Here is a 21835-nt window from a genome sequence, read left to right on the forward strand (position 1 = left end):
GGCATCTCCCTGGAGGGGAGATGAGAGGGTAGAGGGGGTTAGAAGCTGGCGAAATGAACATGGAAAGAGAGAGTGGAGGGAGGGAGCGGGCTGTCTTAGGGGGAGAGCAATTGGGAGTATGTAGGAAGGTGTGTATGTTTTTGTGTGAGAGACTGACTTGATTTGTAAACTTTCACTTAAAGCACAATAAAAATTTAAGAAAAAAAAAGTTGCCTAATATTGAGTCTCGGCTTCCTCATATGTAAAATTATTGATAATGTCACCTGGTTCAAAGCATAATTAAACACATGTGGTTGAAAGAATTAAAAATAATACAGAAGGGTAAATAATGAAAAAGAAATGTCTCCTTCCCCCATCTTCACCCTCTAATTTAAAGCATTCGAACATTTTAAACAAAAATGTGTTTTTTGTTTATTTTGTTACTTTTTATTATGAGGTTATATGGGAGAAAGAAGGTTTCTGGGATTTTCGAGCATAGATTCTAGCAGTTGGTTGGTGCTAAAAAGGTGTTAGGTTCTTGTCTCTATTCCTTTGCCTTCTAGGTCATACAAATCAATTTCCTTTTCTTCTTTAAAACATGAATGGATGTCTAGAGTCTACCTCTGCTCAGGGATGTTACTCACATAAATGCTGAAACTAGGAAGAACTTGATGTAAATATGCATCTTAATTGTCTAAATCTGCGTTTTGTGGCACACCTCTTCTCATTTGATTGTATTCAACAAAGAAGCAACTTGATTAGATGTGCTGGAAGCTTCCTCAGGCACCCAGTCATTCCAGCCTGACTTCAACAAAGTTTATAAATTGGCAAAAGAAAAACCCAGTTTCCATAGAGGTATTTCTCTGGCTTCCCAAGTACTTCTAGGAAGATAGCCTGAGAATGAATTAGTGTAAACACTTCTGTGTGGCGCAGCACCTCTGATAGAAAAATAGGACCCTTTCTCTAAGCTGGGCGTGGGCTACATTTCAGCCTCTTCTTGCTCTTTTGGATGAGTGCTCTTGTGCTCACCCTGCTTTGTGGTATGCGGATGGCTTGCCTAGTAAAAGCTGTCTCCTGTTCTGCATGGTTTTGAGATTTGCCTGTGGGATTTTTTTCTCCTTTAAAATAAGGGGAGAGGTAAAGGGAACGGAAGTGAAAAGAGAGCCTGTATTAGGAGCCTGTTTGGCTCAGATGTGGTGATTGGCACCGTGTGTATCTTTTATATCTAATGCTTACAACATTGCTCTCCCGTAGGCATTACTATCCCCGTGTTTCAGTTAAAGAAACTGAGGTTTAGAGATTAAAGTGATTTGCCTAAAGTCATCAGTTAATAAGGAGCTGGAATGGAATCAAACCCAAATTGTCTGATTCCAGGGTTCAGGTTCTTCCTGAACGCCACGCTGAGGTACTGTTTTGAATTTTGTATTTATAGGCTCACACCTCTAGGCATGCACACACCTCTGGGCCTCTGGGCATGCACACACAGCACCTTACTAAGAGAGCTGTAAAGGATGTAACCACTTCTCTCAGTGCCACACTGTTCCCTAAAATCTCAGTACAGCTGAGTTACAGGCATAATGCTGAGTGCTCTGCACACCTACAGCCGTTGCTCTGTAGAGCTCTAGTCCGTAGTCTCGATTTGCGTCCCAGACTTGCCACATACTAACTAGCTTTGTGACTATGGGTATATTATTTCACCTTTCTGTCCTTGGTTTCCACATCTTTAAGGCGAGGGTACTGAAAGTACCTCTCTTGTAGAATAATATGAGAATTAAATGAAGTACTTGGCAAATTCATTAATCTTTCAGTACCTCAGTTTTCTTATCATTAAACCAGTTGCTGTCCAGTCAGTTCCAACTCATGGTGACCCCATGTGTCAGAATAGAACTGTGCTGTGTAGGGTTTTCAGTGGCTGATTCTTTTCAGCAGTAGATTGCCAGGCATCTCATCTGAGGTGCTGCTGAGTGAACCTGGACCTCCAACCTTTCATTTGGTAGCCGAGCACATTAACTGTTTGCACCACCCGGGACCTTCCTTTTCATTAAGATGGCATTAATAATAGTACCTGTCTCTTATAGGATAAAAATAGTAAGCAATTGATGAATGACAACGATTTCATGATATATTACTCATTTTAAATATGAGGAGAAAGAGGTTCAGAGAGGTTAATTTGCTTGAAGTCACACAGCTAGAAAATGGTGGGACTAGGATTTGAACCCAGGTTCTGAATACAGTGCTTTTTATTATTAAACTATCCGGAAATAAGAAGGGGGAAAAAAAAAAACCCAAAAAACTCCAAGACAAAAAAACTTCACAAAGAGGAGAGCGCAGTATGTAAGCCAATTCCATCCATTAAAGTTGGTGAGTAAGGGGTCCAGATTCACCCTCGTGGTGTATTTTCTGACACTAAAGGTGTTAAGGACTGGCCGTCTTTGCATCCACACTGAGTACTCGTGAATAACCTAAGTGCCTGAGGTGGAGTTGGGATGATTCAGGGAAGATGAACTTTTTTCTGTGGTGTCCAGAGGGAGTCACTGTCTTTCTGTGGAATGAACCTGACCTGCTTGCTATTCGTGGCTCCCTTAGAAAATTCAGACTTGAGAATTAGATGATTTCTCATTATGAAGGGACCTAGAAGCTCTAGCTAATATTCTGGCTCGTTTCCAACTCAAGAAATTACATCCTCAGCACCCAGAATTTCCCTGTCATTTTAATTTGGAAATGTGTTTTTGCTTCCCCTCTGTATCTGCTGAGCTGTATTTTGAAAAGATGCATTCTAACCATCTTGCAGCCAAAAGAGCTGAGATTTGGAGTGAAAACTATGTGGCTGAAGCAATATTTCATATAAATATGTTGGGTAATGTGAGTTATTGCTCTTCGCTCTACCTATCCCCCAAATAATTTTTTTAATTGGGGTTAAATGTGATGTCCAAGTACAGAATTTTTAACTGGTACTAAATCTTGATAAATCATTGAATAATTCTAACTTTAATATCTTTCATTTATCAAGTGTCATCTCTTTGAACTTAAAGTAAAATCTATCATATCATCTTCTGGTTTCGTGACTTGAGTGACGGGGCCAAAACTTCTGCAAGGGTGATTTCTTGAAGATACAAAGCAACAAGGAAGCATTTTCTTGGTGTTTTCATCTTGGCAGTGACTGTTGGCCAGGGTGGCCCACTTGGCTCCACTCAGCTCCCAAAGCTCCAAGCTTGTAGTTCTTTCCTAAAGCTACTTCTCTCTATATGGTTTTAGTCCCCTATGGTGCTGAAACCAACCTGTTGCCATTGAGCCAATTCTGATTCATGGTGACCCCATGTATTACAGAGTAGAACTGCTCCCTAGAGTTTTCTTGGCTGTAGTCTTTACAGAAACAGATCGCCAGGCCTTTCTTCAGTTGTACCACTGGTGGGTTTGAATCACCAACCTTTAGGTTAGTAGTCGAGCACAAACTGTTTGCGCCACCCAGGGGCATAGCGTTAAGACTATAGAAATTAAGTAAATATGGTCTGTTAGTTCAGACTTTTGGCCTTAGCTTCCCATAGGTGCATCTCATCTTCCTTGTCTTCATACCTAGCCTTGCCATCCAGCCACGTAGTGTATTTAGGTAGTACTCTAGTCCAGGCTCTTCTAGGAGACTAGCGTTTCTGGTCAGATCTCTCCTAAGTTCCCCAGTTAAACCATTCATCTCATCACCTGTGGTTCACGGACAGCTTCATCTACTGAAGTTTTTCTTTCACTGTTTAAATCTCTTGGCACCATTCAGAATCTTTTGTTTATTACAGATATTGCTTATTTTAAAAGCAATTCCTAAAAACTAGAGGAAAAAAAGTTTGCTTAAAGGATCCTAGGTATAGATATTTATAGATTATTGTACCTAGTTCTATTAATAGGCTTCAAGTTCATTTCTAGCTATAATTAATTTGATTCCATATATTTTTGGCTATAATTGGAGATAAAAACACAATTTGTTTTACTTCACTTTAGGAGTATTGTGAGGATATGAAGTTTAAGAAAATTTTCTTTCCATTGATTTTTAAGTTTTGTAACCAAGATTGAAACAAATCAAGTCTATAAAAGAGTATACAATATTTGTTCAAGCATAATAAGCCTTTTTATTTCAAAAGCCCCTATGAATATTATTAAATTTACCAGTCTACGCCCTCATCTTAAAATAGTGCATAGAGAAATGTTCATCATGTAATGTTTCTAAGAAATAAAATAGAATTTAAAACTGCATATAAATCTTGATTATGATATGTTATGACTGTTAACCTATATGCACACTGAAAAAAGGCAAGAAATAAGCTAAGATCCTAACAGTGGATATTTCTGCGTGCCAATGTTGTATGTAAATATAATTTTATTTTTTAGTCCTTTGTGTTTGCCAAATTTTCCACAATGAATATATATTACTTTAATAATAGATAAAGGTATTCAAAACATTGCACAAGGGACACGGGTATTTTGGATTTATACAAGATGGTTTGTATACATTGCAGGTTATAGTCTTAGTTTCTTGATGCTGCTGTAATAGAAATAACACAAGTGGTTGGCTTTAACAAACAGAAATTTGTTTTCTTACAGTTCAGAAGGCTAGAAGTCCTAATTTGAGGTGCCTCCCAAAATTTCTGTTTTTTTTTTTTTTTTATCTCTAGGGGAAGGGCCTATCTCTGTCGGCTCTGGAGGAAGGTCCTTGTCTCTTTTTTAGCTTCTGTTCCTCAGTTGCTTGGCCATCTTCACGTGGCCCACATCCTCCCCTCTGTTTGTGTTTCCTTCTCTGTGCCTGGTCTGCAGTTACATGGTCTCATTACCATAATAAAGAAAGCCCTATTCCTAAATGGGATTACATTCACAGGTATAGGGTTTTAGGATTTACAACACATATTTTGGGGGGGGATACAATTCAATCCATAACAATTATTACATGTAAATTTTAAATACATGGCTTGAATTTGTTGACTACAAGGCTAAAGGAAGCTTTAACAATAAAAATAACGATTGAATGCAGTAGTTACAACTTTGATGCATGTCTATTGTCCTCTAGTAAACCCATGCTTTACATACATTATCATATAGCCCCCCTAGTTGATGACTCTTGGCTTTCATCTCATGTAGGCAGGAGAGGTATCAGCAGTCTGAAGTTCAGAAAGACTAAATGATTTGGCCCAATGTCAGACAGCTACTGTAGAGTAATAGGGAGAAAGTTAAGAGGAGGCAGAAGGAAAGTTTGGAGGCTTCTCTTTGATTTATGGGGACCAGTAGACGTTTGTCAGATAGGGAGGTTCAGGTATTCTTTAGGTCTTGGGGTGGAATGATGGGCCACAATTGCTGGTGTGTGTGTGTGTGTGTGTGTGTGTGTGAGATATTTGTGGGCAACTATGTCCTTACATATCTAGCTGTAATGGCTCCTAGATGCTATGGCAGATATTTTTCATATTCCACGACAATCTGTTTTATTATCGTAAATTGCCTGAAGTAAACACAGATTCTTAAGTGATTGATTTAATAAAAATTGGGCAGCAAGTCTGATTTTTTTTTTTTTTTTTTCTCATTCTCTTTTTTGTCATCTCCTCATGGCTGGTTTTCTTGAGGCCTCAATGACAGTGAGGCACATTAGCACACCCCTCATAGTTTCCTTACCTTTAAAATTAGGAGGTTGTACTAGATAATCCCAGTGACTCCTTCCATCTCTTTAGCTCCATAATTCTGTAATTTTTGTGGTAAGATATGATGTGTGACTCTCAGGCTTGCAGCTTGGACCATGCGGTTAGAAGGCATTGTTAGTGGGGCCCTGTGCCTCACTTGAAGCTAACACTTTCACTGACTCACAAATTAACAAGAGCCTCTTATCTGGAAGGCTGTCTCATCAGAAATGCTTTTGCGTATTGGAAAAACAGCGCACATCCCCTTGACACGAGGGTTAGTGTGGTGCACAGCAGCCCCTGTGCATTTTATGCCCCCGTGATGGATGCACGTTAGGCTAATGAGAAGTTGCTTGATGTTAAAAATCAGTTGCTGTCCAGTCGACCCGACCTGTAACGGCCCCAGGTGTGTCAGAACAGAACTGTGCTCCACAGGGTTTCCAATGACTGATTTTTTGGAAGCAGATCACCAGGCTTTTCTTCTGAACTACCTCTGGGTGGACTCGAACTTCCAACCCTCCGTTAGCAGCCGAGCACATTAACCATTTGCACCACCACTTCTGCTTAATATCACTCAGGTTTTAAAACTTGCTCTATTATTATAATCCAGTCTCTTTTCTGGAAAGCGAGTAACAGCCAAACAAGACATTATTTTTAACAATGGCTTCTTTTTCCATGAGCACAATGTAAGAGATTAACCATGTCGGTGTCTTTGTTGTGCCACTATCACCATTTCCACTAATGACCTTTTAGTGAATACCTTCTTTCTTTCACTGCTATTTATATTTGTTGCCTGAATTGATTTTCTTAGAGTTTTTCACATTTATCATTTCTTTGTATTAGATATCATGATCTCATGAAAAAAATGAAACATATACAAGAGTGACCTAGACTGTGCCTCGGTTTCCTGAAAGCTTTAGCCTTCCCGTAATCAGTGGGTCTTGAATATCTGTCGATATTCTCTTTAGGTTCTTTCCTCTTGAGTGGAGATACCCTCTAAGAAGAGCAGTATACCCTTGGAATCTGTGGCTGTCATAAATGAGTGCAAAGCATGCTGTTAATATGAAATGCCATGTAATTTCTAAATAGCAACAGTAATATCCGTATTGGGACGGCACTGAAGCCTATCATTTTGAGTGACTAATTATGCAGGCATATAAAATCTCTTGTTTGGTCATGGCTTGTAGTTGAGTTTTTGAAGTGCCGGTGAAGAGAATGGTAATGTGCACCAGAATACTTTTTATATAATGCTAGTTAGCAAAGCATTAATCAGCTCCATGGCACATCATTTGGCCTCCCTGGGACTCCATTTCATCATCTGTAGAATGTGGTAGTTGGTCTACAGTAAGGTTTCTCAGCCTTGGAACTATTGACGTTTGCTCCAGATAGTTCTTTGTTGTGGGGGCAGTCCTGTGCATCGTGGATGTTTAGCAACATCCCTGGGTTCTGTCCACTAGCCAGTAGCACCCCCTAACTTGTGTCTCCTGACACTAGCCAATGTCCCCTGGGGGGCAAAATTGCCCCTGTTGAGAACTACTGGTCTAGAATTATATTTTTTAAGTGTATTCTGACTTTAAAATGGTATGATTCTAAGAGTGTGAACATAATGATTATTAAAGACTTGGGATAACATTTCTTCTGTGCAGTGACATGAATGAAGGACAGAGTTTATTTTGCATTTGCCTTTTTAGAAGACTTTCTTGATAAAGCTTTAAAATTGCTATGGATTTATCCTTTCCATTAAAATTTGAGGACTCAGTTATCAAAGTTGAAATAGGCCACAGGAGAAAGGCTTTGAACAGCAACTTTTTATGTTTACAGATTAATGTGCATGGTTGGGATGGGCTGTGCTACTAGGTGAGTGTAGTCACCAGAGTCATTAAAGATGAGCCCTGGCACATAACAAACCTTCAGAAGTATTGTTGGATGGATGGATGGATGGGTGGATGGGTGGATGGATTGGGTGGATGGGTGGATTGGGTGGGATGGGTGGGATGGAGGGATGGAGGAATGATCTTCCATGGCTAATGCATGTAGCTTTAGGAACAGTATTTCATCACTGATAGATATAAATGGTGGTCATCAAAGCAGAGGAAAGAAGTCTTTAGTTCTGAGCAATGCAGAATCACTTTCAGTCTTCTGTGGGTGGCCCTCTGGGTCCTACCTGTCTCTGCTCCACTGCCATTTTCTTGCACTTCTCTCTCCAGTCCTATATCCTTCCTTTGCTTTCTCCCCTTTCAGAGCAACCTAGCACATTTGATTGTGAATCCACATCTGGGCAGCCCTCAGTGAAGGAATGCTCAAACTCTCTTCACTGGTTGTTTGAATCAAACTAGTGCTATGACTTCTAGGCTTTGAACATCATCTCCTTTTGATTTTCTAGAGTCCCATGTCTTTCTCTGACAATTTTTATTCTAGAGCAATTAAAGTTTTTGGTCAAAGGAACCTGTGTCAATGACCGATTCTTGCATTCCATGCTGATGTCCTCATAATGATGTCATTGATTTGGTAGGGACAAGGGTGTCATGGTGGCGGTGTGACGGGGGTGCAGACTGTGCCCCCGACACTGTCAGAAGAGGTGGCACAAATGATCTTAGGGTTTGTGGTGGCAAGAGTGGCTGGCAGGTGGACCCTACTGGGGGAGGGGCTGCCAAGGCAGTGGCGTCACTAGGGTTGCTGTCACCCGTCACTCACCACGGTAACTTGTCAGCGCCCCCATCATTCGCCAGTCAGAGTGCCGGCGGTTGGGCCACGGTGCCCGCCATTGAGCAGGGAGGAGGGTATCCGCTTTGGCCAATGGGAAGGGGAGGAGCCGCAGGCGGACTGGGCGGAGCAGTGCGGTGCTCAGCCCTGCAAGGGGGTGGGGCCGGACCGCTTTACCCACACTCTGGGGGTGTTCCGCCGGCCAGCCCCGCCCACTCCGAAGGGGGTGTGACACCATGAGTTACTGAACTGGGTGACACCATTTTACAGTTAAAGAAACTGAGACCAGTTTTGTTAAAACATATAGTCAAGAGCCTACAGTGAGTGAGTAGTTAGTATACTAGGGTTAGAACTGCTAAGCCTAGACGTTGAGGCCGTGAGAGCAAGTCCATCACATTTAAATAAAGGGTAGAATTGAGGCAGATTATTTGATAAGAACATATTGAATTTGTAGTACCAGATAATTGAAGTATTTTTCGTTATGTTTTGTTGTAAAGTTGTAAAAAATAATTGTCTAGGATAACCACTTCATGGCACCACCGCTTTGACGTAATGGGAATTGTTTATCTAAAACGGACAAATGACTAATTATCAAGAACTATGCAATTAGTTCTGTTTTAATAAATGTGGCTTATGACCTCCTTCTTTTCTCTTGTAGACCTTCTCTTACCATGCCACATAGGAATCTGACAGGAAGCTGCAATGTTAATTGTGGGTGTAAAATACATGAATATGAGCCAGTCTGTGGATCAGATGGCATTACGTACTTTAACCCTTGTCTGGCTGGCTGTGTTAATAGTGGTAATCTTAGCACCGGGGTGAGTATATTTCACAGGTTCATGTTCTCTTGTTAATCCAACATCCTGTGACAAGGACGTGTGGAAATTCATATGCAACCGTGATGACTTCAGTCTCTATTTTCAAATAACCTACAAAATACCTTCTGACAAAACCTAGAGGAAAGAAAATTATGCAGTACTTGCGTTTTTATTACAAGAATGATTAGAGCACTTGAGTGTAGCGGTTTGTTTCCAATATCAGCCCTCTCCTACTTTACATTCTGTGCCAACTCAGTGAAACTTGATAAGGTTGAGTGCTGGGCTTTCCATTTGTTACTCTGACAGGGCCCCTGTGTTGGATTTGAAGGTCAAGATGGCCGCCCAGTGTGGTGCTGATACAAGGGAGTAGGAGGGGCCTTCTGAGATGCGAGTCTGTTAGGACCGGCGGTCGCTATTTTTTATAGAATTTTTTTCCCCTAACTTTCCAAGTAAAGCCATTTCTGTCAGTTCATGATAGGTTATTTTGAGAATTCCCTTCCCTGTGAATTATAAATAGGCTGTAATACTGTGGGAGAAGGTTTTCATATTATACTCAGATCTTTATTGAGCCTGGTCTGATTCTTGGACAAGAACAGATTGTGGGATAGTGTTTTAATAAAAAGGTTGAACTGAATTTGCTTTTTCTGTGCAAGTGATAAGGGGTTATACAATTTACTACCCGTTTGGGGGATGTCACATTTGATTTCCGAGTTTCAAATTATAGTGGTAAAAAGAGAATCCCTGTTGCTGGCTCTCCGTTTCGTACTTGGTGAGATTCAGGGCGTCACCGTGTTGAAAGAGACATTGAGATCTGCTGTTCTTGGTGGCTAAGGCCATCCTTGGTAGTAAGTGGGTCCTCGGATGCAGAGCACTCATCCTTTTAAAAAGGCCAGCGGTCATTTAAGTGCGGAGGCCAAGCAGCACCTATTTTCAGACCTGCTCTTGGTGGTTGGATGATCACAATGACAGTGAGTTCAGCTGATGTCCATTCAGTAAAAAACAACATAGTAGGCAGGAAGGTTTGTTGGCTGATTTAACCTTTGTTGGATTGTTTTGGCAGTGTGTTAAAAAAAAAAAAAAAAAGTGTGTTAGTACCCGTTAAACCCGTTGCCGTCGAGTCAATTCTGACTCATAGCGACCCTATAGGACAGAGTAGAACTGCCCCATAGAGTTTCCAAGGAGCGCCTGGCAGATTCAAACTGCTGACCCTTTGGTTAGCAGCTGTAGCAGTTAGCCACTATGCCACCAGGGTTTCCGTAACGTTCTATTTTTTACTTTTACGTTTGCTTTAAGTAGAAATCTGGCCACTTCACAGAGATGTTGTCTGTTTAGCTCTTCTTCATCCTCAGTACCTGAGAACAGCACTGGGCACATCAGTAGGGGCTCATATTTATTTTTTGGAAAAAATGACCAAGTGAATTTGGGCTCATTGGTGTTTCCAGACAGCCCATCTGTCAGGATCCAAGAGGAGCTCTGTTCTGGGGCCACAATGGCCTGACTTAACTTCCATCCATGAGTTGTTTTGTCATGCATAGGGCATAGCTCTCCAGCTAATCAAAAGGACTAAAGAAGTGTTTAAAGTGGAACAGCCAATGAGGGTTCATTACTATTTATACTGAAGTCATTATGGTTGCATTATGAATCCTCTACTTTTTTTTTGTTTTTTTTGTTTCTTTCATTTTCTTTTATTGTGGTAACTATATATGTAACAAAACATTTACCATTCCAGCATTCCTCACATGTACAATTTGGTGACATTTGTTGTGTTCATTGTGTTGTGCAACCATCATCATTGTCTGCTTCCAGATTTTCCATCACCCTTAACAGAAGCTCAGTGTCCCCTAAGCAATGAGTCCCCCTTTCCCCCTCACTCTCACCCGCTCGTGGTAACCACTAATAAACTTGCCTGTTCTAGATATTTCATATTAGTGGACTCTTATAATCTATGTCCTTTTGTGACTGACTTATTTCACTCAGCATGATGTTTTCAAGGTTTCTGCATTCACTTTATAGACATTGGCTTTAGAGCCCAGTCTGTGCTCAGGATTGTGCTAGGTGCACTGGTGAGCACAAATAAAATTAAGACTTGGTTCCTGTTTTTGAGTGGCTGGTCTAACTGGAGAGTCCAAGGGTTAAACAGCATGTAACTATGAACAAAAAAGAGACAGAATGTAAATGTTATAGAATTGAGTGTTGACAGCTTCTTAGAAAAGTTTGGCTTTAAAAAATTTTGAGAAGCAGATTTTTGGTATAGTTAGATGCACACCATGGACCCTTACTCGTTTCAGTGAGCAAGATACTTTCAAAGAAATACTTAGCATTTTTTTTAAATACGGGGATTATTTAAAAGCTTTTTTACTTATTTGTCTTAAATATTCTTATGTCCCATTTTGCTCTTAATTAGCATCCAGCAGATCTTTGCTTTGTCCACTTAGATACGGAATTATACAGAATGCACCTGTGTCCAGAGCCGACAAGTGATCACTCCACCCACAGTAGGACAGCGTGGTCAGCTCCGTGTGGTCATTGTCAAGACCTATCTCAACGAGAATGGCTACGCTGTATCTGGGAAGTGTAAACGGACCTGTAATACCCTTATCCCGTTCTTAATTTTTCTTTTCATAGTCACCTTCATCACAGCGTGTGCCCAACCATCAGCCATCATAGTAACACTCAGGTGAGAACAGTCTTCAACTTAAAGGGTGGGTTATGTATATTGAGAATTGCTAGAAGGCATATTGCAGACTAGGAACTGAGGTGGTAAAGCAGCCAGGAAAACAAAGGGGAGCTGTACAACACGGTGGTCAGACATTTGCCTGGTGAACTTAAGAGTAATGGGTTTTTTCCAAGTCAGGAAAGGAAAGGAAGTTTGTAACATTTCATACTCCAGTTATTCAGTTGAGCCCTAGTGATATTGTTTAATGAAACTTGTTCTTGGTGCCTTGTGGTTCCTGAAGCCTCAACCCTAAAAGGTTCAACTTCAGGAGTTGAAAGATAGAAGTTAGCTGGAAAAAGCCTGACCCTAGAGAAGGTTGCTAAATTGTACATACAGAAAAGGGTAGTATCTCCTACCATGTAGATGGTTAATAGCTCCAGGATCACTGACAGTTTGTGCTGAGCTGCAGTTCAAAATGCTGCCTTCATTAATTTTACTATCATTTAACATTTTGAAGTTGATTCAAGGAAAGAGTAGACTGGGACATGCATTTTTTCAATTGTTCATGCCATGTGTTCTTTGTCATATTAGTTATATATCCTGTTTTATGTGTTTTTTTTTTTTATTTATAAGAAGACATGGAATGTACTTTTGTCCTATTAAAATTGTTGACACTAGCATATTCAAAATCCGTGTGTTGATATTTGCAGTAACCCAAAAAACCCAGTGCCGTAAAGACTGTAGCACATAAAGGAAGGCAGAGCATGTCCACGGCAACTTTAGTGGGGCTGGGAGCACAGGGCACCGAGGAGGGGGGCGGTGGAGGCCTCGTTCTTCTTTCTTATCTACTCCCTTGCTTCCTGGAACCCCGCAGTGCTGGGCACCTGGCAGGAAGCGGCTTCTGAGCCGGCGCTGCTTTAGCGAGCACCATCGGACAGCTTGCCTGGTGCACATTTTGGCGCTTTTCTTCTGTTGGGTGCCAAGTTAGACGTTTCCGAGCAAAGCCATTCCCTGATAGACAAAAGCACGTGAAAGCCCCATTGGCTTATTCACTGAGTTCCTCAATCAGCAGATATTTGTGGAGTAACAACGATGTTCCAGCACTGTGCAAACTGCTGTGAGAAATAAAGAAGTTGGGGAAAGAGGACAAGGGACTGGTCCTCAGGGATTTTACATCATATACCTAGAGCCCTTGTGTATGAGATAGAAAGGAAAGGGAATTCATCATTTTTTAAAAAAACAAGTATCTTAAATAAATTTACTTACTTAAATGATTTAATTCTTTTTGAACTTTATAAGAGATGGTAAAAAATCCCATATAAGGGCTACCCATTTTATAGTGCTCAAACATTACAAAATCACCATTTAGCATCTACACCAAAATTTCAGGAAAAACTTGCTAATTATAAAGTCCATACACTGGCACGCTTTTAGGAGAAAAAGTGAGGTGGCTACCAAAAAAAAAACCTGTTGCCATCGAGTCGATTCCAACTCATAGTGACCCCAGAGTAGAACTGCCCCCATAGAGTTTCCAAGGAGCAGCTGGTGGTTTCAAACTGCCAAACTTTTGGTTAGTAGCCAAGCTCTTAACCACTGTACCACCAGGGCTCCACTACTAATTCTTTCTCTGACCTTTGACTTGTTTCCTTTATGCTTTTTTCGGACTATATATACATATATATACTTTTTTTCCTATATCTTTTCTCTATATTTTTTTCTTTAGGGAATTAAGGGAGTAATTTCCCATGTGCATGCTTACCATTTCGGATTTTCCGGAATTTTGTAGGCTAATCAAAAATACGAATGCAGTATGTTAGGATAAAATTATACAAATTGTTATTTTTGAAATAGAGCTGACTTTGGGAGCTCAGTTAAGAACCACTTCTACCCCCTCAGCCATCAGCCTCGTGATGTCATGGACCCTCCACCAATGTTGACACATGGTTAATCAGGTTTTCTGTAGTGTCTTCACTGGGGAGATCTTTATTCAGGGATTTGATGATCAGCAGTTTTGCTTGGCTACTGTTAGTAAATTTTAGTGAATTAAATATTTTGGCACAGTATCTCCTTGGTAGGTTTGATTTGACCTTGATTTCTCAGAGTCGTTGCTTAAAAACCTTTCTCTCCTTTGTTTCCGTAGGTCCGTAGAAGACGATGAGAGACCTTTTGCACTGGGAATGCAGTTTGTTTTGTTGAGAACACTTGGTACGTTACTGAATTTCCAAGTGTGCCTTTTAGTTCCCCTTTGCAGCTGGCAAATTCCCACTGTCCTCTAAAGATGGCAGGTTGAGTCATTTGTTACCACGCATAGATAGAATTTTACAGGTTAGTGGTGACGGGACAACTTCCTTATTTTCTGACTTGGTGTAAAAGCTGAGCATTTCTGTCATTTGATGAGACAAAACAAAACCAACTTTAGTTTCCTTTTCACCGTGAACATTAACTTGGGCTAAATTCCCCGGAGAGTTTTGTACAATAAGAAATGCTGAACCAAGCAACTTGTAGTGGGCTTATCGTGGAGTTTTTGTACCTTTATGGCTTAACCGAAAGTAATGGAAATTGGTTCTCATTTTATGCATTGAATTTTGAATTCCTTTACTTCTTTATACTAATTTGGGAGTCCCTGGGTATTATAAATGGTTAACACACTTGGCTGCTAACTGAAAGTTTGGAGGTTCAAGTCCACCCGGAGGCACATCGGAAGATAGTCCTGGCGATCTACTTCCGAAAAGATCAGCCATTGAAAACCCTCTGGAGCACAGTTCTACTCTGACAAACGTGGGGTTACCGTGAGTCAGAATCTGCTAGATGGCAATTGGCTATTGGTTGTAGTAAATTCATCAGACTGGGCAAACATGGTACCTATCGATTCATTTTCTGAGGAAAAGAGAAAAAAGAAAATGTAAAATTAAAAAAAAAAGAAAGATCCCCAAATTAATATTAGAAACTACTTTACAAGGCCTTTTACTTATTAATGAGACTCGTTAGCGCTCCGTCATTGAGGTGAACCAGAGAGTTTATTTGTGTGTGAAGAGCACCATTTTGCTTTTTACACACACCACATCACCTATGATGTCTGTGAGCAATCCATGGAAAATAAGCGTGTGAAGTAGCCCATTCCCTTGATCAATTTCAGTGTGTTTTTAATTGGCTTCCTTGTCATCAAGATTTTTTTCCTTTAAGTGGCAGCCTCTCATTTTCTTCAGCTGTTATTTACCCCAGTAATCAGTATTATTGTCCACAGGAGAAAAAGAAAAATGCTTTGTGATTTAAATTTCTTATTTCAGCTTTGAAGGGCGAAGTATTTTAAAATGGCATTGTCCCACGCTTTGACACGTTAATCCTCTCTGGAATTCTCACTTTGCCATTTGTTGTGGTTGATGGCTCAGCCGGACCGAGCCATTGCCGGTGAGCACCAGAAGGGAATAGCTTCTAGTTCCATTTGATGGGTGGCTTTTTTGGGGTACCGATAAGACTTTCGTACTAACATTTTTAACAGGCGTGCTACTAAAGGAAGTCCTGACATACTTTCATATAGATAGTTTAGGCATTTGACCCCTACTTCTCTGTGAAAACTGAAAAGTGCCATTTTCACAGAAGGAAATGTGTTTACCAAAGGGGTGGGTGAATAGGAAAAGAAAAAACCAGTTCCCTCTTTTTGCTGTGCCTCTCCCTGAGGCCATGGAGTGAGTTATTTGATATGGACCCAGAGTTTGTAAAGGTAAGTCAGCAGATGTCCACTGCAGCATCACGAGTAAGTGGAGAGAGACCATTGCAGGCATTCATTATTTAATTCAACCTTATCTTACGTTCTATTGATTGTGAACAGTATAGCTAGGCCAACAAGCCAATTTCTATTTCCCAAACTCCAAGGGAAAAAGAGAGTATTAAGTACCTTAATAATTTAATTGTAGTGAATAGACCTCATTTTAAATAAATACAACTTATTTAAAAATGTTATCACTCACAGCCTCCTGGGCTATTAGCCCACCTGCTCTCCCTCCTCCCTCTTCCCCTCCCTCTCTTTCTTCCTTTCTTACTTCGTCCCCCCATCCCTTCCTTTGATAAATTGTTATCGAGGATCCAGGACTGTCCTGATATATCGGCCCTTGGGATGCAAAGAATAAAAGGCACGACCAGTGCCATCAAGGAGCTTGTGGGGCGATGAATTTGCAGATAGTTTAAATAATGTGTGAGAGTTGATATAATGGAGACACACACGAAAGGCGTGGGAATATAGTGATGTCTGAGTCAGGAATTTAAAGGAGGAGTAGATGCTTGCCTTCCGTGGGGGAAACCTGGGTTTCATTCCTGACCAAGGCACCTCGTGCACAGCTACCACCCATCCGCCCGTGGAAGCTTGCGTGTTGCTATGTTGCTGAACAGGTAGGTTTCAGCAGAGCTTCCAGGCTAAGACAGACTAGGAAGAAAGGCCTGGCCATCTACTTCCAAGTAACCAGCCAGTGAAAACCCTGTGGATCATAATGGTATGATCCACAATTGATCATGGGGCTGGCGCAGTACTGGGCAGCATCTCATTCCATCGTGAATGGGGTCAGCATGAGTCGACGTTGACTCCACTGCAGCCAACGCCAGCAACAACAACAGGTGTTTGCAAGGTGGACAGATCGGGAACGGGGCAAGGGGGGTAGCAAGGGATGAAGGCAGCCTAGTAGGTAGACTTTCTTTCTTATGGAAGTATGGAATTGTCTATTTCATAGCCCAAATGATAAGGCTACCACTCATCCCAGGTGCTTTATAAACTTCAAGGATGAATTTTATGCCATAATTATTTCTGTACTTTATAAAGTTGCCATTTGATGTGGTATCTAACTTAAAGAGGAGAATGTGTTCACATGCAAGGATTTCACAAGAGCCCATAAGAACCAAGTGCACTTAAATTTTGGTAGGTAATAAAGGGTTTTAGTGTAGCCTCTTAAGTATTTAACTACAAGATTGGACTTTTAAGTTTGGAAAGATTGCCTAATTGCATTTTTAGCAATAGACATTTTTATGATCCTAAAAAAAAACTCAATAAAACATTCTTACTGAGTTGTAAACTGGAGGACTTTAAGTGTTTCTAATTTAGTGAACACCTTTATTACAAAGATATTGGGTAAGATGTGCCATATATATTAAAAAATCAGGAAATTACTACTGGTTTCAAGGTCCCTGGGTGGCAAAAACCATTTGTGCTCAACTATTACCCAAGAGCTTGGTGGTTCAGCAGTATGATGGAAGAAGGTCCTGGCGAGCTGCTTCCTTAAATATAACCAAGGAAACCCCATGAAGGGGTTCTACTCTGTGGTCATGGCATCCCCATGAGTCAGAATCAACTCACCAGCAATGGGTTGGGTTTGGTTTTTGGGCAAACAATTACCTTGCTAATTTACAAGTCTGCTTTCTCTGTATATAGATGTGCTAAATAGTTACATTTTTCTCTTTCTCCCAAACTCTAGCATACATTCCTACTCCGATTTACTTTGGAGCAGTCATTGACACCACCTGCATGCTCTGGCAACAGGAATGTGGCGTGCAAGGCTCCTGTTGGGAGTACAATGTGACATCGTTTCGTTTTGTCTATTTTGGTTTGGCGGCTGGCCTCAAATTTGTTGGCTTCATTTTTATTTTTCTGGCCTGGTACTCCATTAAATACAAGGAGGAGGAACAGCAGAGGCAGAGGTGGCGAGAATTCCCTCTGAGCACTGTGAGTGAGATGGTGGGCCACACCAACCATGCTGCCAACTCTGCCCGGACTAGGTCTTGCCCTACTTTCAGCACCCAAGGAGAATTCCACGAAGAGCCTGGTCTGCAAAAAGGGATCCAGGCCACGGCACAGACCTATCCTGGGCCCTTCCCTGAAGCAATAAGTTCCTCTGCCTACTCGGGGCTGGAAGAAAGTCCGACTGCCATCTAGCCTCTCTCTCCTGAAGCTTGAAGATGGAAGACTCTACTTTTGTTGGTTGAGTTGAATATGGCGACTTGAGAAACACCCGTGCCTTCTTTCCTTTCTTTTTTTAACCTCTAAAGATACAATCCTCAAACCAACAAAACTCAGTATAAACAGCCACTATTGATTGAGGGCTGGATACCTCAACAAACTGAGAGCCCTTTCCCCCCTTCTCTCCCAGAAGGAGGAGTTTCGATAGATTCGTTACCATTTCCGCTCTGTTAATTTAACGCCCATGCTCCAGTGTGGTGTAAGGCTGAGGTACATGGTTAACAAAATCATGGGGAGGGTGGTGGCAGTGCCGGTCATTAACATACACTTCAAACACAGGTGAGCTTGACCATGACTTTGCTTTTACAAATCAAAGTTTTTAGATGTGAACACCTACTGAGTTTCTGCTACAAAGCACAAATGAATTTGCCTCAACTATGCAATTTGATTGGAAAAAACATAAGTGCAGCATGTTCCTTTTGCTTTCAGAGACTAAAGCTGGTAAGTTTTTAAAAAGAGGAAACTAAACTTTTCCTAAAGCACTGTTAATAGCATTTTAAGCCATAGCAGAGTTATAAATCAGGTAGAATTTTTCATATGCTTCCAAGGAACCATATGCATAGCTCGATAAAAGGAACTTTTTCATTTCATAAGACACGTTCTTCTAGTCTGTCTGCCCCATCCTAAGGTGGTTGTCAAAGAGTCTGCTGAATCATGTACCTTGAAAATACACTCCAGTGTTCTTTAGTGAGGGGCTTTAGATCTAGTATGCTAAATGGTATGGTTAGAAACTGTAATCGGAGATGCATGGCATGGGAAGAAACTGATGACTTTCTCATTCAAGGAAATTGCTGCAGAAATTCCTTTAGCTCTTATGGGCCTACCCGAACGTGGTTCAGGTTGTAAACTTGACAATCAAACGTAGTGGCAAAAAGAAATTCCAGAAAAGTAAGGTTGAGTCCCACCTGATGGTTTTAATCATACACTTGGAAGCAGTGACAACTCTTTGTTTTGTTCTTTTTTTTTTTTTTTCTGTATAGAAAATTGTCGTGGTTTCCCCTGCAATAGAGGAATTATATCAGAAAACTGTACCTGGGATCTGAAAATTGCTTTGAATACAGGAGGAATGAGATTGTGAGCTAGACCTAGACTATGATCCTAAGTAATGATTAGAAATTATTTAAAATAAACCATTCTAACAAACGGATCCCTAGTTTATCGGAGTTAGAATCATTTCACTCTACCTTTGATTCTTTTCTAATGTGACATTCCTGAAGCGCTTCGGAGAGAAGATTTTTCTTTTCCTAAGTGCACTTTGGGCTCATTATTCATCTTTCTTTTCAGTACCTTGCAGCTCTTTACTTCGGCTCAGGCACCACACACATGCTTTCTGTGTGGATCTTAAGATAGACGCCTCCTAACACCACTATGGATGATATCAAGTTAGCTCATGGGATCTGGCTGCTTAGAAAAAGAATCATGACAACTCAGATTTGGTGAGGGGGACTGTAGGGCCCAAACGCCAATATAACTGTGCCAAGGATCCCATGTTTAGGTAAGGCTAGTCTGGGAAAACGACCGTGAAGATGGTGCAGGACCGGGCAGCGTTTTGTTCTGTTATACATGGGGCCACCATGAGTCAGAGCCAACTGGAGGGCAACTAACAACAACAATTTGGGCATTGGCCCCATTGGCTGGTATATATTCTTCCCTAGATGGGATGAGAGTCCCTGGGTGGTGAAATGATCTATGGGGTCAGCTGCTAAACAAAAGGTTGGAGGTTAGAGTCCATCTAGAGGTGCCTCGGAAGAAAGGCCTGGTAATATAAAAAAAATTTTTTTTTTTTTTTATACTTCTAAAAAATCAGTCATTGAAAACCCTGTGAAGCACAGTTCTACTCTGACACAGATGGGGTCGTCAGGAGTCAGAGTTGACTCAACGGCAACTGGTTTTGTTTTGGTTTCCAGATGGGATGTTATTGACAGACTGATGATCCAGGCTTTCTCTCTCCAGCCTGGGCTGCACTGGTGGAATCATGTGACTATTCCTGGGCCCAGGGTTTTCCTCTCAACCTGGGAATGGCACTGGTCAAATGGTTCTCTTGGTCGAGTGCAGTTTGTGGAGATGGTTATCACTCTTAGACTGAATGGTGTGTCCAAGAGGTGGAGTCTCAGAGGACAAGGCTTCCCTTTGACCCTTGGGCCTGGCTCTCGAGAAGGCGAGCGGTCTGGCTCGGTTAAATCATAGAAACCACTGGTGCTTGTAACTGCGCTTGTGTCTGTCAAGCTCCAGTCAACGTGGTGTACGCTGAGGGCCATTAACTTAGTGTCTTCTCTGGGGCCTCAGGCTTCCTCTCGACCCTCTATGGTAGATCTATGGCTCCTTCAAAAGAGAAGATTTCTTCCTGTTGACGAGGGGTGGTGGTAATTTTTCTCTGGTCATAATGAAACTGCATTGAGAGAATTTTTGTGGGAATGGCACTTTTTTTTTTTTTTTTTTAAATGGTTAAGATTGTGTGTTCCAACATGCTTAGAATTTCTCTCTTCTTGGTAGTATATTTTGAAAAGGAGACTCAAAACTCCAGAGTAGGAAAGTCATGGACTCACCAAGTGTAATTAAAGAGGCCCACTTTCTTTAACTTGAACAGTCAGCCTGTTCAACAATCGTTGACCTTGACCAGGTGCCTGTTATCTGTGAGGCATCTAGCCAATTACCATTTGACACTACATGAACCTCTTTGGAATGATTAGGCCAGGACTAAAAGAAGTTGGCCTGAAATGTGCCCCACAATGTTGATATTGTATGTCCTCAAGTATTGTATACTTAAAAATGGCAGGTGTGTCATTATTGTGTTGTTGGTGAACGTAGAGTATGCAGTAAAACTCAAGGGGAGGGGAGTGAAATATTGGTCTATGTACCAATTAAGAGGTGTTCCAAAAATGCTTTGTGCTCTGGCAGCATCGTTGGAATATTATATAGCCAACTGCAGTGACTGTTCTGTAGCTGACTCCGTTGAATTGTATATATCAGGTCTTATATGTTTGCTAATAAATTGGTCGTGTTACTTTACAGTCACAGCTCCTATTATAAGTTTTCATTGCCACCGTCCATGAGTTTAGGCTTCTTATTACTTGTTTTTGGAAAAGTTCATCTTGTTCCTTTGTAAACTCTAAATTAATGTATTATGAGTTGAGCCTATTAATTTAGAAACTTCCAGAGGGTGGAAGTACATTCTTTTTGTTATCTTTATTAGCACAAAATTCTTACCCTGTAGGTGGATTTAATTCTGGAAAACAGTCAAAAGGCATTCAGAGTCAAGGGGGAGGTGGAGAGAAGAGAGGAGGAATGGCAGAGAGGAAACAAATTAGCACTTGTCGAGTGTTGACTATTTGCAGAGAGTTTTGTGAAGCACTTAATATACATCATTCATTTTAGTACTCATAATAGTTTTGCAAGATAACTTTATTCCATTAAAAAAAAAAAACAGGTATGAAACTGAGGCTTAGAGAGGTTAAGTAATTTGTTTAGAGTTGTACAGTGTGGTCAAGTCAGGGTTCAGGCGTCGGTTTCTCTGACCCCATTGCTTACTTCTTACGCTATACGATGCATACGGACATTTTTTTGGTTCACAAAGGCAAGAAGTGAGTATAGTATAGTTAGGCTTGAAATGTTTCATTTTTTGATGTATTATTGTTTCTGGAGAGTAGAGAAATTATTTCTTTGTGCAAAATAGAAAAAAAAACTGTAGGAAATGTCAAAATTTAATGTTGAACTAGATTTTAAAGGTAAATGTATATTTATTTACCTAAATGTTATAGTGAAAATTTTTTGTCATGATGTACTTCAAATATTTATTCATAGTTCATATTTAATATTGGAACCAATCCAATTTAGGGGTAAACATGGAGATTTGGTACAGTTTCCAAAATGAAACATTTTGAGGAAAGACAGATCAGATTTATTGACTCTAAGCTTCGGGGATTTCAGATGTATGGATTTCTCTTTTCCTTCAAGATGTTAACATTTCCATTAGTCTTTTGATGACTATCAGTTTTAATTTTCTTAACAAAGATTTTAAATGAACATAAAGGAC

General features: G+C 40.7%; 1 protein-coding gene across 5 annotated transcripts in view; it reads left to right on the forward strand.

Annotated features, from left to right (window-relative positions):
* Window positions 1–20850, forward strand: part of SLCO5A1 (solute carrier organic anion transporter family member 5A1) — a 173181-nt gene extending 152331 nt beyond the window's left edge. For 4 of the 5 annotated variants that reach the window (XM_049853849.1, XM_049853852.1, XM_049853851.1 and 1 more), the window contains 4 exons: window positions 8986–9145; window positions 11581–11822; window positions 13942–14006; window positions 17261–20850. In XM_049853849.1, the coding sequence (XP_049709806.1) occupies window positions 8986–9145; window positions 11581–11822; window positions 13942–14006; window positions 17261–17718 (925 nt within the window). In that variant the 3' untranslated portion in view covers window positions 17719–20850. Of the gene's footprint in view, window positions 1–8985; window positions 9146–11580; window positions 11823–13941; window positions 14007–15088; window positions 15298–17260 lie in introns of those variants that run through there. The other variant, XM_049853853.1, reaches the window with a different exon arrangement.
* Window positions 20851–21835: the final 985 nt, after the last annotated feature.

This window comes from Elephas maximus, chromosome 15, assembly GCF_024166365.1.
Source record: "Elephas maximus indicus isolate mEleMax1 chromosome 15, mEleMax1 primary haplotype, whole genome shotgun sequence".
Lineage (NCBI taxonomy): Eukaryota > Metazoa > Chordata > Mammalia > Proboscidea > Elephantidae > Elephas > Elephas maximus.